This window comes from Crassostrea angulata, chromosome 7, assembly GCF_025612915.1.
Source record: "Crassostrea angulata isolate pt1a10 chromosome 7, ASM2561291v2, whole genome shotgun sequence".
Classification (NCBI taxonomy): domain Eukaryota; kingdom Metazoa; phylum Mollusca; class Bivalvia; order Ostreida; family Ostreidae; genus Magallana; species Magallana angulata.
In genome coordinates this window covers 2,218,803-2,238,916 of record NC_069117.1, presented here as the reverse complement: position 1 = coordinate 2,238,916, position 20,114 = coordinate 2,218,803, and the positions used below count along the sequence as shown (strand labels likewise).

The following is a 20,114-nucleotide window of genomic DNA, read 5'->3' as shown; positions in this document are numbered from 1 at the left end:
GATTGTGGAAATAGTGATAAGAAGGTCTACTTCGGTACTTGAAGATGGCTGAAGCTAGCGATTGAGAATACTTAAACAATAAAATGCTTTCTTTGGTGATTCATTCGGGATATGAAGGTAGCGACATTGCAGAAAAAATACGTGATGTGATTTTTTTTCTGCAATGATCGCTACCTTCAAAACCCGCAATTTTTTATTAACATCTATCTTTTAACAAATCAATAAATTGATTATGAAAAGTAAGTAAAATTCACTAAATTACTGTTAACGTACATAAGTACGTTAGCTAAAAGAAACAGCCAAATCGTCTTCTGTGAGACTTTGAGTCTGAGATCATCATAATATTTTCGTGCAGTCCGTGATGTTTTGTAGGTCGCTGTAGGTTTTGACCAATCGATAAACAGGGCGTGTCAATTTCAGACCTGTCAATTTCTTCTAACGTTTAAGCCGCTGTTTATTTCGACCAATCGATAAACGGGGCATGTACATTTCAGCCTGGCTGTTTCTATAGAGCTATGAATTAACTATATGTTTTCGCAAGAAATACAGGAAATAATACTTGGTAGATGTAAATATAAAGATATATCATATGCTATTGAAGCACTTAAAAATATGAGATGGCAATTACAAGTACCGGAAACATCTGTTTACGTATACAGCTAAAAAAATATTGTTGTACAATAATGAAATTCCATCTTTGGTAAATGAAAAGCTTTAGTTTTAGTAAGTTAGCAAACAGTTGTTCTTTAAGCTCGTTTTATAATTTATAGGTTCAGCCAATCATGTGTTGATTATACAACCATATGGATGAGCTTTTGTTAATTTTTGTACTTTTTCGTACTCACCCTCACACTCTACTACAATGTACTTCCTATTACATGTACAAGTGTCGTCATCTAAAGTTGTTACTCCTGTATGTTGTTTGTCATGGAGGCAAAATTGTAAAACAGCAGCTGCTTCTTCAACGATTTTGATATTTCCTGACGAAAAACCCGCCTGAAACAATCCATATTATTTTGAGTAAAATTTGCGTTTTAAAATAGGAAAAATCAAATCACATTAAAGTCTGAATGCCTATAAAAAAACTTGCTGATTGTATACATAGTGCTACGAAGAATGCATAGGAACTATAGTTTTTTTCATGGAAGGGAGGAAAGACAGACATTATGATAAGTTTCTGGAAGTTTATATAATATTGAGTCATATTTTTTATAAACAACATAAGTAAAACTGTAGCAATATATATACTGTCTGATTTTTCACATTAATAACATATGAATATGAATTAATGGCCATATGGCTATTTCAACAAACATCATGTAAAAATATATGTAAAAAATCAAGCATCAATATAATTTTTTTCGTTTTCATACATTGATTCAATATGTAAAAATCAATTTATATCAAACACTATCATTACCTTTACTGTCGCCTCTCTCATGAATGCCCTCGAATCTTCACATGCACACGTTGGGATTGTCAAAACGTAGTTCAGTGTAAACGGATAACCATGTAAACCCGCTTCCTTCGTTATATGACTGACCATATGGCACAATACAGCCGTCACAACATCAATCGACCTCATTTGCCTGCCGTTCACGGCAGTAAGATATTTTGGAACCTATCATAAACGTAATTTGTAAACATAAAAAAGAACGACTGTCGCTAAAATTCTCCAGGTTGAAAATATGTTGTATAATAATTAAACTTACCGTTTCATTTGAACAAAAGAGATCCCAAATAAATTCGCGGAATAGGAGATGGCTGCTTGCGTTATTAAATTCTTTGTTTTGAAGTTCAGCTTCAAATCCGTATGATAGGATGCCCCCATTGTCATCAAACAAAGCCACTGTAGGTGTTGTATGTGACTTAGTTTGTAACTGAGTATTCGACTTTGTATCAAACACTACATTGAACTCTTCAAACTCAGTTGGTTGATCATGTTTGATCATGCAAGCGTTTGAGGTATGGCGTATTCCAAATTGTATGGCAATAATAACATCCATTCTGCTTGCAGTTGACTACTTGTTTTTCTGCTTTATATTATGACATAAAATTACTGCAAAGTTAATGCCCTTTTTAAAAATGTGTTTGAATAACAAAATAAGCCTATATGCATATAATACTTTTCTTGTATTAAATTCACTATTCAAAGCTTTATACAAATTATATATTTTTTTTCAAAAATGTCTGTATGTAAGGTAAATAGACCATAAACCAACGAAAAGAAAAATCTGACGACCTAGAAAAAGTTTCAACAGTGTTAAAGCTGAACACCGCTCGTAAATAGGCACTTTCCGCCATATTTCTCTTTCACTGCCGTTATCCCTACAACCCCTATATAAACTGGAGACCTCTTACTAATAGCAGTTTAAAGTATTTGCTGTAGAGGTCTCACCTGTGTGGACGTACATCTTGCCTCGCCGTGTTACTCGGTCGCGATGAAATTATCAAGTTTTGCGCACTACTTTCAAGCCAGGAGAATACTAACATCAATTAAACTGATCAAAATATAATTTACAAACAAAATATGCACATAAAATAAGAATACAATGCATAAATTCCAAAGACCACGAAAGGAATACTACACGTCGGCCACGAGTTTCAGTTTCATAAAGCGGTGTAACTTTAGACTATAGCTTTAGCATAAGTCCTTGACAACGCAGTACTGCACATGCATAAAATTGTTTTCTTTCTATTACTCTGTTATGTATAGGTGTATGTAGCATGTGAAAATATGATAAATTTTACCTTTTTTTGCTTCTTTTTTTTTTTTTTTTTTTTTGCTTGTCAAGATTTTTGGGTGAGTCTGCCCCCCCCCCCCCCCCACTTTCAAAAACGATGCTACGTGCCTGACACATAATTATACAAATAGATAAAACATAAAATGGAAACCAAAAAGTGTATATGATTTTCTGGAATGCCAGCGCAAGAAGTATTATTTAGTGTCAAATACACATGGAAATCTTAGATAAATTATCCGTATAATACATGTATAATGTTAAATTTAAAGCGGGCTTACTCGGTATTATTTTGGTGGAAGTAAATGACTTGTATATTGTGCTTAATGGAATGATCAATGCATCATTTTAAGCAATTAGGTAGTCCAAAATATATGTTATTTTATTACTTTTATCATATTGAAAATTTTGAATTTACTGGGTCGGTGTATTTAAAAGTTGTCATATTGATGTTTACATCCAATTTTCTGACCTTTGTCGCTCTTTGTCATTGCGCATTTATAAAACAAAATTAATGCATTTTTTTTTCAGTCATTTCGCGATGTTTTGTATTTTAGCGCAATACAATGTATTTTATACATGTACATGTATTATGATAAGTTACACTTTCTGTATCCAGTATTTAAACATAATAATTTGTATTTATCAAATCAGTTTGAATTGCAGACTTGCCTTAACTCTAATGTGTCATCATTCTTGTGGTTAAAAATCATGTATTAATAACATATCTTCACTTTAAAAAGAAAATCACGAATTCAGTTTATAATTGTGCATTAGTATCAGTGAGTTTAATCGGCTTCGATTTTCAGTATTAATTGCATTCAATATTAATGCATCTACAGGTACATACATTAAGGTTATCAAAATATACTGTTCATATAAATTACGAAAAAAATATTAGCTATTTTCTCGGGAAGCAATTTTAATGAATCTCTCTCTCTCTCTCTCTCTCTCTCTCTCTCTCTCTCTCTCTCTCTCTCTCTCGCACATTTATTCAGTAGAAACCCCCATGTGCACATTAATTCCGAAGAAACTCCCGTGGCAATCAAATTCCAGAATTAAAAGTATAAATCCTTCTTTCTCAGTATCTGAATGTGACAATACATGTAACTTAAATCGCATTATAGTGATAAAAAGCAATTGTCGTTTCATTATGTATGCTTACTTATGTTTACGTCCGAACTTACGCTTACCTATGAGTGGAAGCAAAATTTTGACTTAACTTTAGTCGGACGTAAAGATGCCCTCTTTAATGAAACGCAAATATTCGAACTAGTCCCGTATTTACACCCGCGCAGCGCTAAGTCTGGACGTACGACCCTTTATGAAGAATGCTGGAGAAAACGTACCCAGGAGAAAACGTACCCAATTTATAGGGTACGTTTTCTCCAGGAGAAAACGTACCCGGGTACGTTTTCTCCAAGAGAAAACGTACCCTATGAAAATAATAAATAATGGTTTTCATGGATATTCTTAAATGAAACAAAATAAAATATACAATGAACATTTGTAGCATTTGTTGCTGTTGTTTTTAAATGCATAGTCACGTACTTAAATTATTAAGACAATAATTTGTAACATACACATACACGAAGATGGCCTGAGCAGTTTAATTGGTCGACAATTAATACACCATAAACGAGACCGTTAAATAATTAGTTTTTATTGCAATCTCATTTGGAGAACTAAATGATGAGTATCTCAAGAAGTCGATATCGCGTTATTTTTTGCATTTTTTGAAATTTATCTATAAAACAAAGTTGCTTAATAAAACCAAGTTCACATGAAAACTACTACGAAATGTAACATTGAACAGTCAATTTGCTTCTAACGCCACTGACATGCTGCTCAGGTATTAAATTGATTATCACTATAATTAAAATCAGGGGATCTCGCATGGAGAAACTCAAATCGGTAAGGCAACCGATAAATGGATAATTAGAAGAAGAAGTCAGATAACACTTTATGACAGGTCATTATTAAATTCGTACTAAAATAAAAGTTGCTACAATTATTATAAAGATATTATTCATAAAATGAATATATTTCTATACATCTATGCATTGAAATATGCATTAAAGTAGCATTTGAAAATTATTTAATATGTCCAACCCCTTTAAAATTATAAAGTATTAAATTCATATATCTATAAAACTCTTACATTTCTGTATATTTATTATGCAAAATAGTATTTAAAACTATTAAGAAGTATAATTATGATTTTCATAGGGTACGTTTTCTCTTGGAGAAAACGTACCCTAGAGATTGGGTACGTTTTCTCCTGGGTACGTTTTCTCTTGGGTACGTTTTCTCCTGATACCTTTATGAAACGAGCCCTGGTGTGCAATTGGGTGTAACGAAATCGAAGGGTTCATATACTAGTATCTGTGTGACGGTGCCTATTTACGAGCGGTGTTCAGCTTTAACTACTTGGTTAGGATTCAGAAAAAAAGAACTTTTCTTTGCTTAGTTGGTGACCATCTCAAAAGACCCCGCTTAAACAGGTTGGGCACAGTTACCCTATAGAGGAAGTATTACTATAATGCGGAATTATTCCTCTTTTCAGTAATAAAATATATCCCAAAAACACGTAACTTTTACACAACTTCCGCCTGTCGAAGAATTTCCAACGAATAAAAGAAGTGCAAAAATGTCTTCACATGTGGTAAATATTTACAGTCTGCATTGCACATAAAACTGTAAAAGATTCGCATTTGTGACTGTGTTTCACTATAATGGGGTAATATATACACCATGGGTCGTTTAGGAAGACATTTTTCGACTACTTATAGTATAAACATCCACTGAACTTACGTTAAAAACACAAATCAAACGGCCCATCACATGCATGCGACTTTTTGATAGCCATTTGCAATCTTCTTTCACTTTGAAAATGTTTAGTCCAATGACGAAGCGCAAAAGATGACATGCAATTCTGCAGAATTTATATGGAAGCCCTAACGAGTAAGAATTGAATGCAGAAGTTGTGATAAATTGTTAAGTCATACAATGAACAATTTGACACGCATTTCTCACCCCGCAGCATGCATTTTTTTAATTGAATCTATATTATAATATATATATATATATATATATCATATAGTATTAGTCCAAAAGCACTGTGTATGCTAATTATAAAGTGGTTGATATTAATTATTCCGTATTCCAAAAATTATACAGCCTGATAATGCAACAATGTGTCATAATTAAATAATTTATGTTTTTTAAAATGATTTCATTCAAAAATAAAATAAAATACTAGTGTTGGATTCATTATTTGAGCAGAAAACCCCCCAGTAAATCGGGAAAAACCAGCCTAGTGTCTATTGGGAACAAACACCCCAAACGTAAAAGGGTTGTGAAAAAGGCGTCAAATATTGCAAAGGTGTGTTCAGCACTAGGAAGGACACCATCTGCTCTAAGCTTCTTTAGCATCATGTGTATTTCTTTATATAATCTATTTTGAACCAGATTGCATGTTGAATTCTTCTTTTTAATTACAAATTAATCAGAGTTTATACCAATGCACACAAACACAATGAAAACAATTCATCATACACTGTTAATAAAGTATTAAAAGTAAAACATGCAAGCAGCCACTATAATTACAACACACCGTGAATAGCATTATGTCTAAAAATAGTTTTCAAATATAATAATAATAAAATATATGATGTAAGATTCAACCAATACCCTCTCAATATGTTTGTAAAAGCCTCTGTTTAAGGTCAGACGCGACTTATCTTCCGTTTTTTTCCGTTCCACAATGTGAAGATTTCCACTAAGTAATTTGATAATTATATTTTTATGTTACATGATTCCTTTTTTTATTTATATATATGGTGTTCAACTGAAAATATATAGTATGGTTTTATTGGTAAGCATTCAAATGCATTTTGCATGCTATTTTAAGGAAAATTCAAAATATTCTAGCTCCGAAAGAGCCTGGTAAGGTACCCTGAATTTTAGGGAATAAACAGGTTTAAATGTTAATAAATAAGAATTAAAATAACAAGGAAAATCATATAAAATTAAGGAACGTCTCGTGTGTCCTTAAAAGTAAATTACTCATTTTCTAACTTTTTAGAAACTCAATAATTCCATCTTTTTTCCCTTTTTTTTATTTTTTTTTTTTTTACTTTTTTCCATTCCTTTTGTGACGTCTCCTCCATTTTATACTGTTCTATTTTTTCTGTTATCTTGAAAGAATAAACGACTACAGTGTTGGCGGTATCTGTCATGGCTTTATTATGATTTCAATATTTCAACATGTACATATGATTCATAAGTTTTATAAAATTACAATGGATAAGAGCCGATCCTCAATATGGCATTTGGCGCTGAAATTTAGTCATTTTATATGATGATAACAAGGAGCCATGTATTGCTGTCAACCCTGGACGGTGAACAGAAGTTTCCAGCGATGGCTTGTTGCAAAATTCTGCAAAGTGGATTGCGGGACGCGAGACACGGGTACCGCAATCCATCCGCCAATCAAAAGGCGGCGATTTGGCGAACAAGACATAATGACTTTTAATGCAACGCAATAAACAATATTAACAAATCAATTCAATTCTGAATCAATACTTCAAGATAAGTAACAACGACACAAACACTTCAAGTCATTTTCAATCATGACGAATAGCAATAAGGTTTTGAATTAGTAAACCAACACATTATGGGGATGCACAATGTCTCCAATACACGTGCATCCAATTGGGAGTTGCGATATTAATAGGGAATGGATAGAGATGTTGAAACGGGTTGATAGGCGGCAGTAGGTTTGTTCAAATTAAACAAAGTTTTGGACAACCATAAACAGATACCGCCGAATTAAATGCACGGGTAGACATTTTGTTTTGTTGTCAGGAACTTAACGAGGGCAGTTTTTATGGTATTTGTAAATATAAAATTACCAAGTTTCGATAAATGAACATATTCTTGGAATAACTTCGGCTGGTTGATATTAATATCTGGATGACGTATTACTGCCCCGTTGAGCTTTTTACAACAAATGACCCCAAGGAGCTATTTATTCGTATTCTGGCCTACTCTGCTGTTAACCTTGATATCATGTGCAGCCAATATTTTCGGGGAAGTATGTTTGACCATACCAGCAAAGTGTTTGACATGTTTTGATGTAAAGAACCCATGAGTGATTTCATTTGTAATTGAAGTTTTTTAAGTGACACAAGCCCAATACTGTTACCACCGCAGTGAATGATCAATACACGAGGTGGGGTGCCATGCTCCTGAAGCAGTAGTGAGATATGATCTTCAAGTACTTCCTATTTTAGTCCGCCCCTTCCTGACCAATTCACAGTGATATTTAAGGATTCCAGAGACAAATTTGAACCAATTGCTGACTGATTGCAGTAATCCTGGGCCCTCCTTATGATTGAAGATCCTACTATCCAGATGTGTGAAGAGCCTGTAAACTTATTTATCTTTAGTAAAGACTTTGATATTACAATACTACTGTATTAGGACGTATATATGATTGAAAAGCATTAGAATGCCACCGACCCTTAGCTTTAATTTCCTGCTCTGGCGCCCCTTGCATGTATAAATATGTGGCTGCGCCTATTCTATATGAATGGGACTTAAATGTTGTAACATCAAGCCTCAAAAATGACAGTGATTTTTTTAAAACTTGGTTAAATTGATAGTAAGTTAAGGGTGAACCATCAATATGGCACAAAAATTGCAATGTATCGGCGCTCGTTGGACGTTGTTTCAAAAATGCTCGCAGATTGTCAAAAAGCATTTTATTTTCGTTTGTCGAGTTAATTTGAATTGTTATACCCTTCCCTATTTGGTCTGTTTTAGTTTTATCTAATATAATGGTGATGCATGACGTTGATATGGATACGTTGTGCAAAGACAGTGCTGAATTGCAGGAATTCCCACGCGTACTGGTTATATCACCTACCCTTAGTAAGGCAAAGTATGCAAGTGTATACGCAGTGGAAAAAAGGATCTGTTCGTAATAATTACTACAAACATGTAAAGAAGCAACGATTTTTTTTAACAGTGGGAAAGTTATTGGACTTCTAGTATCCCTTTTATGTTTGAGTTGCTTAAAACCGAGTAGTAGTTTTTTTACAATAAAAAAATTGACATAGATCAGGAAGATTGCTTAACTTCAAGCTAAAACTAATGCCCGCTAAGTAAGTTTTGGCAGTTGAATATGATATACTTTTAGGTGATTAAAATGCTATAAAGTTGATAATTCGGTCAACAGATGGAGGCCAAATGTCCTGGATGTTATACAGCCCTCTAAATTGCATGAATAAGTCAATACCCTTCTGATAAACAGTTTGAGTGTTTGGAGCAACTGATGCGTCCAGTAGTTTTTCTACTTCCTTTTCAAATGGTTTCAAAATTCAGATGGAATTTGGCATGGATAGTAATCCGCATATGGGGCCAGATTTCTGAACTTTTGCCACTGAAAACGAGATATAGCATCAGCTATAGTATTTGAAGGACCTGGTATGTGCACACACCTAATTTGAATGTTGAACCTGAGGAGCTGAAGCAATAGAGGTCTAAGAAGGGACATAACTCTTGATGACTTTGATGTTTTTTGATTAATTATCTGAACTACTGCGATGTTATCAAAGTGCATTATAATTTTCTTAGACTGCAATTTGCTACCCCAAATTTGAATTGCCAGCGCTACTGGCACTAACTCCAAGAAGGTCAAGTCTCTACGATCTTCGGATGACCAGTCTAATGGCCATTGAAGATAAGCCCAATGTGAACCGAAAATTACCCCACACCCAAAAGAGCCAGAGCTGTCAGATGATATGTGCAATGTGTCCCCATTTGACCAGTGCATATCGGGAAATAGTGTGGTACCATTAAATTCGGAAAGGAATTTTAACCAGACCTCCATATCGTCTCGTAGAGCTTTGGATATTGTAATGTAGTGATGTTTTTTGTATCCCTGCGAAAGACTGTCGTAAAATCGTCTACAAAACGCCCTACCTGCATGTATTGCCTTCGTAACAAATGCTAGTGACCCCACTAATGATTGCATTACTTTTAGTGTAACCTCCGTCGCGTTTATACATTATGTATCATTGATTTAAGGGTATCCACCTTGTCCTTTGGAATAAATATGGTTTGGTTAATAGTATTGATACCTAGACCAAGAAATGTAATGTATGTAGAGGGACCTTCTGTTTTTTCCTCTGAGAGCGGGACCCCAAGTTCTTTACAAATTGTATCAAATGATCCCATAAGGTTTTGACATATACAAGTATTAGCTGGGCCAGCGAACAAAAAATCATCCAGGTAATGGTCTAATGTGTTGTGTGTGGATTGGTTTTCCACTATCCAGTGCAAAGCTGTTGAAAATTTTTCGAAAGTGGCACACGCAATAGAGCAACCGAAAGGTAAACATTTATCAATATAATACTTATTGTCAAAATAAAAGCAGAGCAATGAAAAATCTTCAGGTCGAATCGGAAGTAGTCTGAAAGCACTCGTTATGTCTTTTTTGCCTAATAAAGCCCCAGGACCAAGTTTTTGAACCATACTAATAGTAGAATCAAATGATGTATAATGTACTGAACAGAGACTGGGGTCTATAAAATCGTTAACACTGTTGCCCTGTGGTGCTGACAAATTACAAATCATGCGCCACCCCCTTGTTTTTTAGGAACTAGACCAATAGGGCTACATCTAATATTAGACAAAGGTCTAGTGTAAAATGGACCAGCTATTTTCCCCTGTGAAATTTCTTGATAGATTTTCAAATGAAGCTCATCAGCGTGAGTTTCAGCAGATTTCATGTTTTTTGAAACGTGAAATTCTCGTGTACCAGAATAATGAATGTTGAAACCGTATTCAAACCCGTTTAGTAATTCATGAGCTGTATGTTGATCTGGATAATTAGTAAGCATTGATTTTAAGACATTAAGTTTGACCGGGGTTTGAGCCATGTCCCATAAGTCTTGCGTTGCTTGTTGACTGCCCACGGCCTTGACCTCTATAAGGGAATTGTCGCATATGGTTGACTGCGGGGGATTTCCCTCTCTCTTGGCGAATGGGTTGGTTGTTGTTAACCCTGCAGTAAACAGAAGGGTGGTTGTTGTTGCATTTTAGACACACGTGGTGATAATTACAGTAAGGTCGGCCGCACGAACCTTTGTAATTAAATTCAAAGCATTTGCCCGATTTATTCGAAAAATTTGTCATTTGCGGGCTTGTGAGGAAAGAACCTTGCGCTACGTAAAGAAGCCAAAGCTCAGCATCGATAGAACCCCAATCTACCGTGTGATTTCGAGAGCGTTTTAATCGGAACTGTATGTCATAATTTAACCAGTTCAAATTAGGCGAACGTTGGGCAGCGGTGCGAATGGTGTTCATATATTTGAGGATAGCTTGGGTGTGTTCAGGGAACTTGGTCAGATAAATGCTGCTGAACACGAGAAATGCATTTGTCAAGGTTTCAACAGAAGCAATTTTGATTTCTTTGTGTTTTGGCTGGATAACCAATTCACCATTGACAAAAGCTAATTATTGTTGGGGTTCGTCATGAGGTTTGAGGGGTAACATTTTATGCATGTGGACAAATTTATTGTTGTAAATAGATTGTCTAACAATCTGAGTTACGTGGGTACCCAATGCATTTGTTATCCTACATAATGAATTTGGCGTGTTGAACATTTGCATGCCGTTACATAAAGCATCGGTACAATTGTCAATAGCGTTGATAGTACCTGATGAATGGGCTGCCATTGACGATGAGGGTCCAAGTATGAGTGGTTGATGTAACGCTGGACCACTGCCATCAGAATGGGTCTCTAAATTCAATGATTCCGTTGCCTTTGCTACGGCCTGGGGGTCAGCATCATCAGGTTTCTGGCGGTCGCTATTTATGACTGACACTGCTTTTCTGGCGGCGGCCGGTGCACGTGCTGGCCTGGCATATGGGGATTTTGACATCCTTTTAGACCGTAACATCATACTAAAAACGTTTGCCAATAACTAAGTTAATTTATTCAATCTTTTAAAAAAAAAAAAATATATATATATATATATATATATATATATATATATATATATATATATATATATATATATATACCTTTTGTAGTAAAATGTACATTGTTATGTTAATACATATTGTTAAATATGTAAATGACCTCTGACCCTGGTCCACTGCCCAGCCCAATACCTGGAGCTCCAGAGTAGTCAGTTCAGTTCCGCCCGCCTACCCGTAAACACCTATATAGTATTGTCTGATGTCTATGTCCATGTCCATGTCCATTGTTTGTTCGTCATAAGGTAAGGCTTATTGCCTTATGTACATGTAATGTGTAATACATAATATCGGTGTCACGACAATTGGCGTCGCCGGTAGGATACCCTACCCGACATTTCGCGTTACAGGTACATGTGTAGATTTATATTTTTGCAATATTTGAGGCAATGAATGGTACATTACTTGTTCATATGTTGGAAGTTTCGTATTGAGCGTGTGTATTATACAAACGTGTATAACGATAGTCCTAATATTGAGCGAGTGTTGGAAATGTCGTGTTGAGCGTTTGTTCTTTACAAACGTGTATGTGCGATAACTCCGATATTACTGTTGATTACTATTTTTTGAGTTTATATTGTATGTCACGCACATTATCGTCTCAATAGACGTGTTGTGCGATATTCTGTCGTATTTTTGCTATACTGTACTGTAGACTATGTCACTCGTGTTTCTGTAAACACGTTGGCGATAACGTCTGCACAAGTGAAAATATTTCGTATTTATCCTTGTATTTTTTCATATTTTGCCAGTTTATTGTCACTTTCTAGCGTTTATCATAGCGTTGGGGTGATTTTGTGTTAGTATATTGTATAAGATAATTTTTTGGTATTTTGACATTTGTTTACGTGTTCTTGTCGTCTGGTCGGTCGCCATTACTTCCACGTGATTTTTGGCGCCAATTCGACAGTGACATTTTTGCGCGTAGATATCTTATTTCCTGTGACGTAACAACTACTTTCGTTTTCAATTAAGCATTTTCTGAAAATCGTTTTGTTTGTTTACAATTGTTAAAATAGTAGATAAGCATAACAGTTAATCATTCTAAGCTTTCCTAGACATTTTGTTTTAAGTTATTTTTAGTTACAGCAATATTTAGATACTTTGTATAAGGTAAACAATAATTAAATTTGTCTTGCTGTTTGAAAATATTTTGGTGTTTACAATATCCAGTACATATTATACAGTTGTCAACAACTGTTTTGTTATACCCCTCCTATTTTAATTAAAAAATCACTGATCTCATTAAAATTTAACAGGATTTTACTTAAACACTTGATATGGAGCAAAGAATAAATTGTTCAACTGTTACCTGAGACACAATTAACAACGGTTTAGTTATATCAGTATGTTATAACTAATTTATCATTATACATATTTAATAAAAAGAAACACTCATCTCACTAATATTAACAAGATTTTATTTGAACACTTATATGGAACATATAATGAATAAATAATAGTTCAATTGTTGAATAATCAGGTAAATTATTATAAAAAAAAATATCACAGTATATCTGATTAAAATTATCACATTTGCAATGTGTGAAGATATTTAAAATGTCTTTATAAGCTTGAAGTAAAAGCAGAATTAATAAACAGTTAAACATTAGTTAACAACTTTAAAATAAAACTACAAAAAATGTACATGAAATTAAATTATGATCACAGACATTTTAAAAAATTGCACAAGTTTTAAAAAAATTGAGTACATTAAAAACATTTGTAGCTAACATTTTGTAAACAAATAACTTCAACAGCAAACTTAAATAAAATTAAATACATGTAACATCAAACACCCAAAAGATTCCTACAGGCACATTTTTCATACATACAGCAAGTTATGCATACAATTTAGTTATTGTGTATTGTAATGTTGCAGCCATGGAAAGAAAAAACAGATTTAGCTGTTTTAACATTAGGAATGCTGATTCCAGTTTCATGAAGATTTCCAAACATGGGGTTGTCAAGAATGGCAGCTAAATCTCTGTCATCAACATCGACAATGTCCTGGAGTTCTTGCACATTTGAGGCTAAATCTGGCATTAAATTGTTCTCAATTTGTTGAAGGGGTGTATGTTGAATTGGCGCGGACTTGCATACGGATAATTTTGTTGTTAAGGCATCTGACATATTGCGTTTTTTGGAATTGCTTAATTTGGAGGAATAATGTTTTAAGCTGCTTTCTGATTTATGTTTAGAAATACCAATAATGTGTCGAGACTCGTAGCCACATTCATCCAGCATGGTTATGCAGGTGGCTCGTATGCAATGATTAGTATACACACATGTAAGTCCTGCATCTTTGCTAATCCTCTGCATCATACTTCCTAAGACATTCTTTCCAACAACCATATTGTCATACCAAACAGGTGAATGATCATCAATGCTTGTCTTTGGACGTTGCCATAGAGAGTCGCAGTCTGCATTTAGCTTGGCGATATACTTCTCAAAACTCATAACTGGACAATTGGAATTTCCTACAAAATATTAAACAGAATCACAATTTTTAATACATGTATTTGCATTGTCATTTTGTATATATATCATCTAAATATATATGTGTGTAATACATTTTAGGATAAATTAAATAGAAAAAAAAGTTTTAATTATGCACACATTTATTTTGTTATATATAAACTTGACATGAATTCTTAGCAAATATGAATAGACAATTAAGGGCTTATATGCACTCACCGGGTTGCTCATACATCCTTCCTCCATCCTGGTCATCATCATTACAATTCAGACCTCTATGATTCTTTGTTAGCTTTGCAGTGGTGCATGCGACATACCTCCTGCTGTCATGGTCCTTCCGGATTACATAGTCACTCTTTTTCATTCCACGAAGATTTTCTCTTCCTCGGTTGCAAAAGTACAACATTATTTCAAAGAAAACTTTCTGTTGAAGGGACTTAGGACTGTCACAACTAAACACACCGTTTTTGTACAAAATTTCCAGGTCTTGTTCGCTTATTACTTCCTTATGCTGCACCTCTCCAACACCCTCCTTCTTTATTTGGACCATGGCGGCGAAGAAAACGTCGTTTGCTGGTTTAAATCTAGCGTCGTTAATGATGTCAACTTCGTGCGATTTTTCGAACGATTTCTGTAATCCATACCTTATGGAAATCATCGACTTTTTTGCATACATGGAGCCGTCTTTCTTCCTCGCAGCGCAATAAAACTTCCTGAGAACTTCCACGATTTCTTCACATGATTTATCTTTTAAAAGATGTAGGGACAGGTCAAGCGTTGATAGATAATCATTCAGTATATTTTCTGCAGTTTTTACAACATTTTTGGTATTCTTACTGTCTCTACTTTCCAAAATTGATCTTATTTCCTCTTCTGAAGCTTCGCCAAACCGAGCAGCGGCAGCCATGTTTGTATACCAAACGACAGGAAAGATAACTCGTTTTCGCGGAATGTGACGTCACCAGTCAACAGTCTTTTTTAACAGTCGATTTTAACAGTTCCAATCTAACAGTTCCAGTCCAACAGTCAAAATGCTGGACTTTTTTTCGTATAGAGTTATATAGTAACTGTTTTACAGGGGTATAACAATGTGTTCTATCAGTTGTAGGAACTTGTAGTATTTTTGGAATAACTTTTAAAGTTTTTTCTGTAGTGTTAATTTAGTCACTGCTTATCTGTTAGCAATTAAATTAATTAAGCAATTAGTGGGTAGGCCAGGGTACTAATTAATTCTATAAATTTAAATTAATAACTTCATTCAATTAACTTCTGGTAAACATATATATATATATATATATATATATATATATATATATATATATATATATATATATATATATATATATATATATTTGGTATTAGTTTGCATTTTTTTTAAGAAGTCATAAAAAAATATTTACAATTTACACTCAGTGTTCTGTTGATATTTTTTCAACATTTATTATTATTAGTTTTTGAACTTCTGAGAAATTTTTCAAAACAATAAGGTTTATTTTTTTATTTTTTCTCTCGAACAAGTTTACTGTCTGAAACAATTAAGTTTTTTGGGGAGTTTGAATAATTTAAGCTTTTTGAATTAAAGTTTGGGTTATTCTTTTGTCGTCATGAGTTCAAGCATTTGAATTAGAGTATAATTTTTGCCGCTGTCACAAGCAGTTTAGCAATCATGAAGCAATTTAACATCAAATGCTTAGTTTAAATACATTTGTAAATGTACAGTGTAACTACAATCAATATGGAACAAACTTCAGTAATCAGTAAAACTATTAGTGAGGGGGTGAGTGTGCACATAGTGCATATCCATTAGTAGGTCCCATCATGTCAAATGGTCATGCTATCCAGCAGACAGGCATGTTGCCATGTGGGGTTCCGCCAGGTTTCTCCCACCATACAATAGTGTTCCTGTTACATACGCTGTATCATATGCAGATCCATACCAAACTCCTATGGGGGATGATACCTCAGTATCCCTGTTATTCATACCCAATGATGAGTTATGGTATGAATTGTCCACCATGCGGTCCACCATTGCAGTATCCTCCACACATGATGCCCCAGTATGGTGTTGCCCCAGCACAACCAATGGCACAACAACCAACACAAGATGGTGCATCTAGCCAGATACGGTATGGGTTACAGCATCAGGTCAATGTTGCTCAACTACAGGATGGTAGTTTACCACCTACAGCTGTAGTCAGCATTGAACCTAAAGCTGAGACTGAATCCATACCGTGTAATGTTGAAGGGATGTCAGCAGTTGCAGAGTCATTCCCTAATTCTGAAACAGTCCAGGCAATAGACGGTTCAATTTCGAATGTCCAGGGTTCTGTTCAGAATTATGGATCTTCAGCACTTGGCACAAGTAATGTCACAGCTACGGCATCAAGAGGTTTTGAACCATCCAATGTCAAGAGTTCTGTGCATGACTTTCCTATTGCCAGTCACAGAACTCATGCACATTCAGAACATAACATGTCACAATTATGTATGATGTGTATGAGTCAAACCACGAGACCCTGCAACAGACACAGTCGCATCAGAATGCACCACTTCTGCAACAGGTACAAGACCCACCCAATGTAACCCATGAGTCATCACTGCATCAATGGAATCCAGGTGACCTTGACACAGATCGGTATGATGGAAAGAGAAAAGAGATGTCTGATGGAGAAGAAGCCACTAAAACAGCACAGAGTGGAGCCACAGACAATCTACACCATTACAATGACGTCCTACAGAGTCTGTCCACGATGAAGAACCACATTGGATCTCTGAGGACAGACATGAAGACAATCGTTAGAAGAATGAAGGCTCTTGAGCCTGATCTGTTTTCACCTGGTCATCCAGATGCATAATGAAAATACTTACCCTGTCCAATACAAGACCATTTATAGAAATTAAGATCGTCTTTAAAAGTTAAGATATGATGGTGTTCTTTGTTGTAGCGATTATTGATACAAGTACCGCAACTCAAGTGACCATGATATCTAAGTGTAGTATGATCATTTATGTGCCGGATGTATTATATTATTCATACAGTGTGCTCCGTTTTCTATATTACACGGACAGGGAGGTAATACTAGGATACAACCGCTAGCAACTTGTTTGTGAAAAATACAATATAATTAGGGATTTACAAACATTCAGTGTTTTTTGATTCTATATGTCATGATAATTAATTATGTATCTTTAGAGTTAAATAGTATGTACACTGATAGAGTTTCAGTATCATGTGTTGTTTTTATTGTTGTATGCTATTATTTCTTTCAACAGCTGATGATGTTAAGGATCAAAGGACAAACCTTTAAGACCAGGGTCATGTCTCCTATCATTCATTTCAATATATTTCATATGTATTACTCATTCATTTAGGGGGGTCCTGTTCTTATTGTTCATTCATTATCATTTTTCTACATTTGTCTCTAGTTCATTATTTAGTATATATCTACTATGCCACACTACAGGAGATATCAACCAGCTCCGAATTATTCATCTCTACTCCAGGAGAGAGGAGAGCATTACCTTAACTATGTGAGAAGAAGCACCTCCTCAAGAAGACTTATTGAGCCTACTCGTCTCGTTTACGACTTTGCCCTCCTGAGTGATGGAACTTCTCACAGTGATATATGTGATGCTATCCTGGATCAATACAGCTTAGCACGAGATAAATATGACGTTCGCTGGATTAAGAAGATTAGGAATGAAGCGCGTACCATTCTGTGCACTGAAAGATGGGTTGGCGACAATCTTCCATCACTTATCCGAAGCTCCAATCCAAAAAGAAGAGCACGTTCTACTGCTACACCTGCTTCATCGTCACCATCCGGTATGTGTGTGGATATTCGTCTCCGAAACAATCCCAACCTGGATGTTGTGCGTTAAAATGCAGTAGAAGGTCCGCTTTCTTACACCGAGGAGTCTGTGATGGAGATTGCTAACACCGACTGTCCCGTCTCCATTGATCATGTAGTAGCAGGGTCACCCGCAACTCATGTACCGATGGAGCCAACGCCTTTAGTGAAAGAAGTTCTTACAGGGGAGGACGAGTGTGTTGGGAGTAAGGAGTCTTCACATTCAGTTTGATCAAAGAAGCGAAGATTACCCCTGCGACATGTTCAGCAGAATGACTATTCCGAGACTGCTGACAAGCGTGCTTGTGTGAACTTTCAGTGGTGCCCATTTCCTGGCTGCAATGTTAAGAATAGCAAGATCAAGCGTCATGTTCAGCAGTCCCACCTTCCTAGGATATTCAGTGATGTGAAACCAATTCGCTCTATGGAGGAGTCGCAGTTATGCAAACTACAGTTCACAGCGCTGGAGTCTTTGGTTAGGATCGTTGTTGGACATGATGCTAGTGTGTTCACAGCAGTAGATTACGTCAACCAGACACATCAGATTCCTCAGGAAACTACTCTTCATCCGGATACAGTCGCGTGTATTAGGAGATTATGTGACCATCAGAACTGGGAAGAACCTTCAGAAGGTTTTACTGTGGCTCCAGTTAACTCACCGGCTGTATTAATTCACTGGAGATGTTTAGTAGTACTGATGTCAGCTTTGCAACCTGAGCAGCGTGAACAATTCCGCGTGCATGGGCGTGTTACAGGTGACAGTCATTCGGTGTCTGATGTGAAAGGTGCGCGGATACAGGTGTCAACCGTGGATTCATCTACGGAAGAAAAGCTCATTTGTATAGATGCGAGTTATGGCTCTGATGTAAACTCTTCGACAGAAACAGTCTGTGATTATGTGCCATATGACAGAGATGCCAGTGAATCTATACAACATGAAGCATTCGATAGCCATTTTCACCTTGACCGCACGTGTAATCGCATATGGAGAAGGTCGTCTGGAAAGTCGGTAGAGGATGTACTTAGACATACCAAATCAAGAATTGGCCGTCCTCGACTGGATGTGAAGGTCACCGGCGGTGTGATTGTGTATAGTGAACCCGCTTCCCATCCAGAGACAGTTTCAGTTAGTCCCTGGGGAGTTGCTGTGGGTGTGCATTCTAAACACTTCCAGGATTTGACTTCTAGAACTTTGCTCCATATGAAAGATCTGCTGTGTTCCCCGTACGTCGTTGCACTTGGAGAAGTTGGTCTTGACCGTACTGTTCCCGTCAAACTCTGGAGACGCCAAGAAGAAGCTTTCCGGCAGGTGCTTACCATTATTCGCAAGGACAAAGTTTTGGTGCTCCATCTGCGTGGAATATCTTCAGATTGGATTGGAATGGATGTTCACTCCCGATGTATACATATATTTCAGAGGATATGTGTGATCCGGACCAACTTATTCATCTTCATTGTTTCACGGGAGATCCGGAACTTGTTAAGCTGTGGATGGACCATTTCTCTAACGTGTACTTCGGCTTTACAGGTGTTGTGGAAAGTTTCAGTTCGGACCAGATTTCCGGCCTAAGAACAGTCCCTATGAATCGTGTTCTCCTGGAGACTGATTCACCGAAACCCGGTGGAGGAGATATAAACACCCCTGCGTTCATAGGAGATGTCTCTCAAGTTGCGTCCAGACTGGAAGTAAATATACAGTACCTGTTGCGTGAAACAGTAAGGAATGGTCGCCGCCTATACAAGATGAAGCCATCAACTTAATAGTCCCTGCAGAATGGACGGTCTGGAATTAAGTTACCAGCCACATTCATGTTGTAGGATATTCTGTGACATAAGTTATCTTGTATAGTATCTTCCTGCAGAATTTAATGTCTGGTGTTCAGTTACTGACTAAATTCATGTTGTAGTAGATTATTCTCTGTATGTAAAGTGTGTGGTCTTATTGGTAGATGCTTTTAGAAAATGTATATATATATACATCCCTGGTGCATT

At 35.9% G+C, this 20,114-nt stretch overlaps 2 protein-coding genes and 1 pseudogene across 2 annotated transcripts in view; 1 reads left to right on the top strand and 2 right to left on the bottom strand.

The window, feature by feature from the left end:
- The window catches only part of LOC128193149 (uncharacterized), a 68,127-nt gene extending 66,076 nt beyond the window's left edge, over window positions 1-2,051 (bottom strand). The window contains exons 1-3 of the mRNA XM_052866428.1: window positions 1,713-2,051; window positions 1,421-1,621; window positions 846-996 (exon numbers count right to left, since the gene is read on the bottom strand). Of these exons, the coding sequence (XP_052722388.1) occupies window positions 846-996; window positions 1,421-1,621; window positions 1,713-2,006 (646 nt within the window). The 5' untranslated portion in view covers window positions 2,007-2,051. The remainder of the gene's footprint in view (window positions 1-845; window positions 997-1,420; window positions 1,622-1,712) is intronic.
- An 11,592-nt stretch (window positions 2,052-13,643) lies between these two features.
- LOC128156550 (uncharacterized) lies at window positions 13,644-15,357 on the bottom strand. The gene is made up of 2 exons (XM_052818723.1): window positions 14,491-15,357; window positions 13,644-14,273 (listed from the first exon to the last, which is right to left on the bottom strand). The coding sequence occupies exons 1-2, from the start codon at window positions 15,176-15,178 to the stop codon at window positions 13,648-13,650; spliced, it is 1,314 nt and encodes a 437-aa protein (XP_052674683.1). The 5' UTR covers window positions 15,179-15,357; the 3' UTR covers window positions 13,644-13,647.
- Window positions 15,358-17,721: 2,364 nt separating this feature from the next.
- LOC128155565 (uncharacterized) lies at window positions 17,722-19,883 on the top strand (annotated as a pseudogene).
- Window positions 19,884-20,114: the final 231 nt, after the last annotated feature.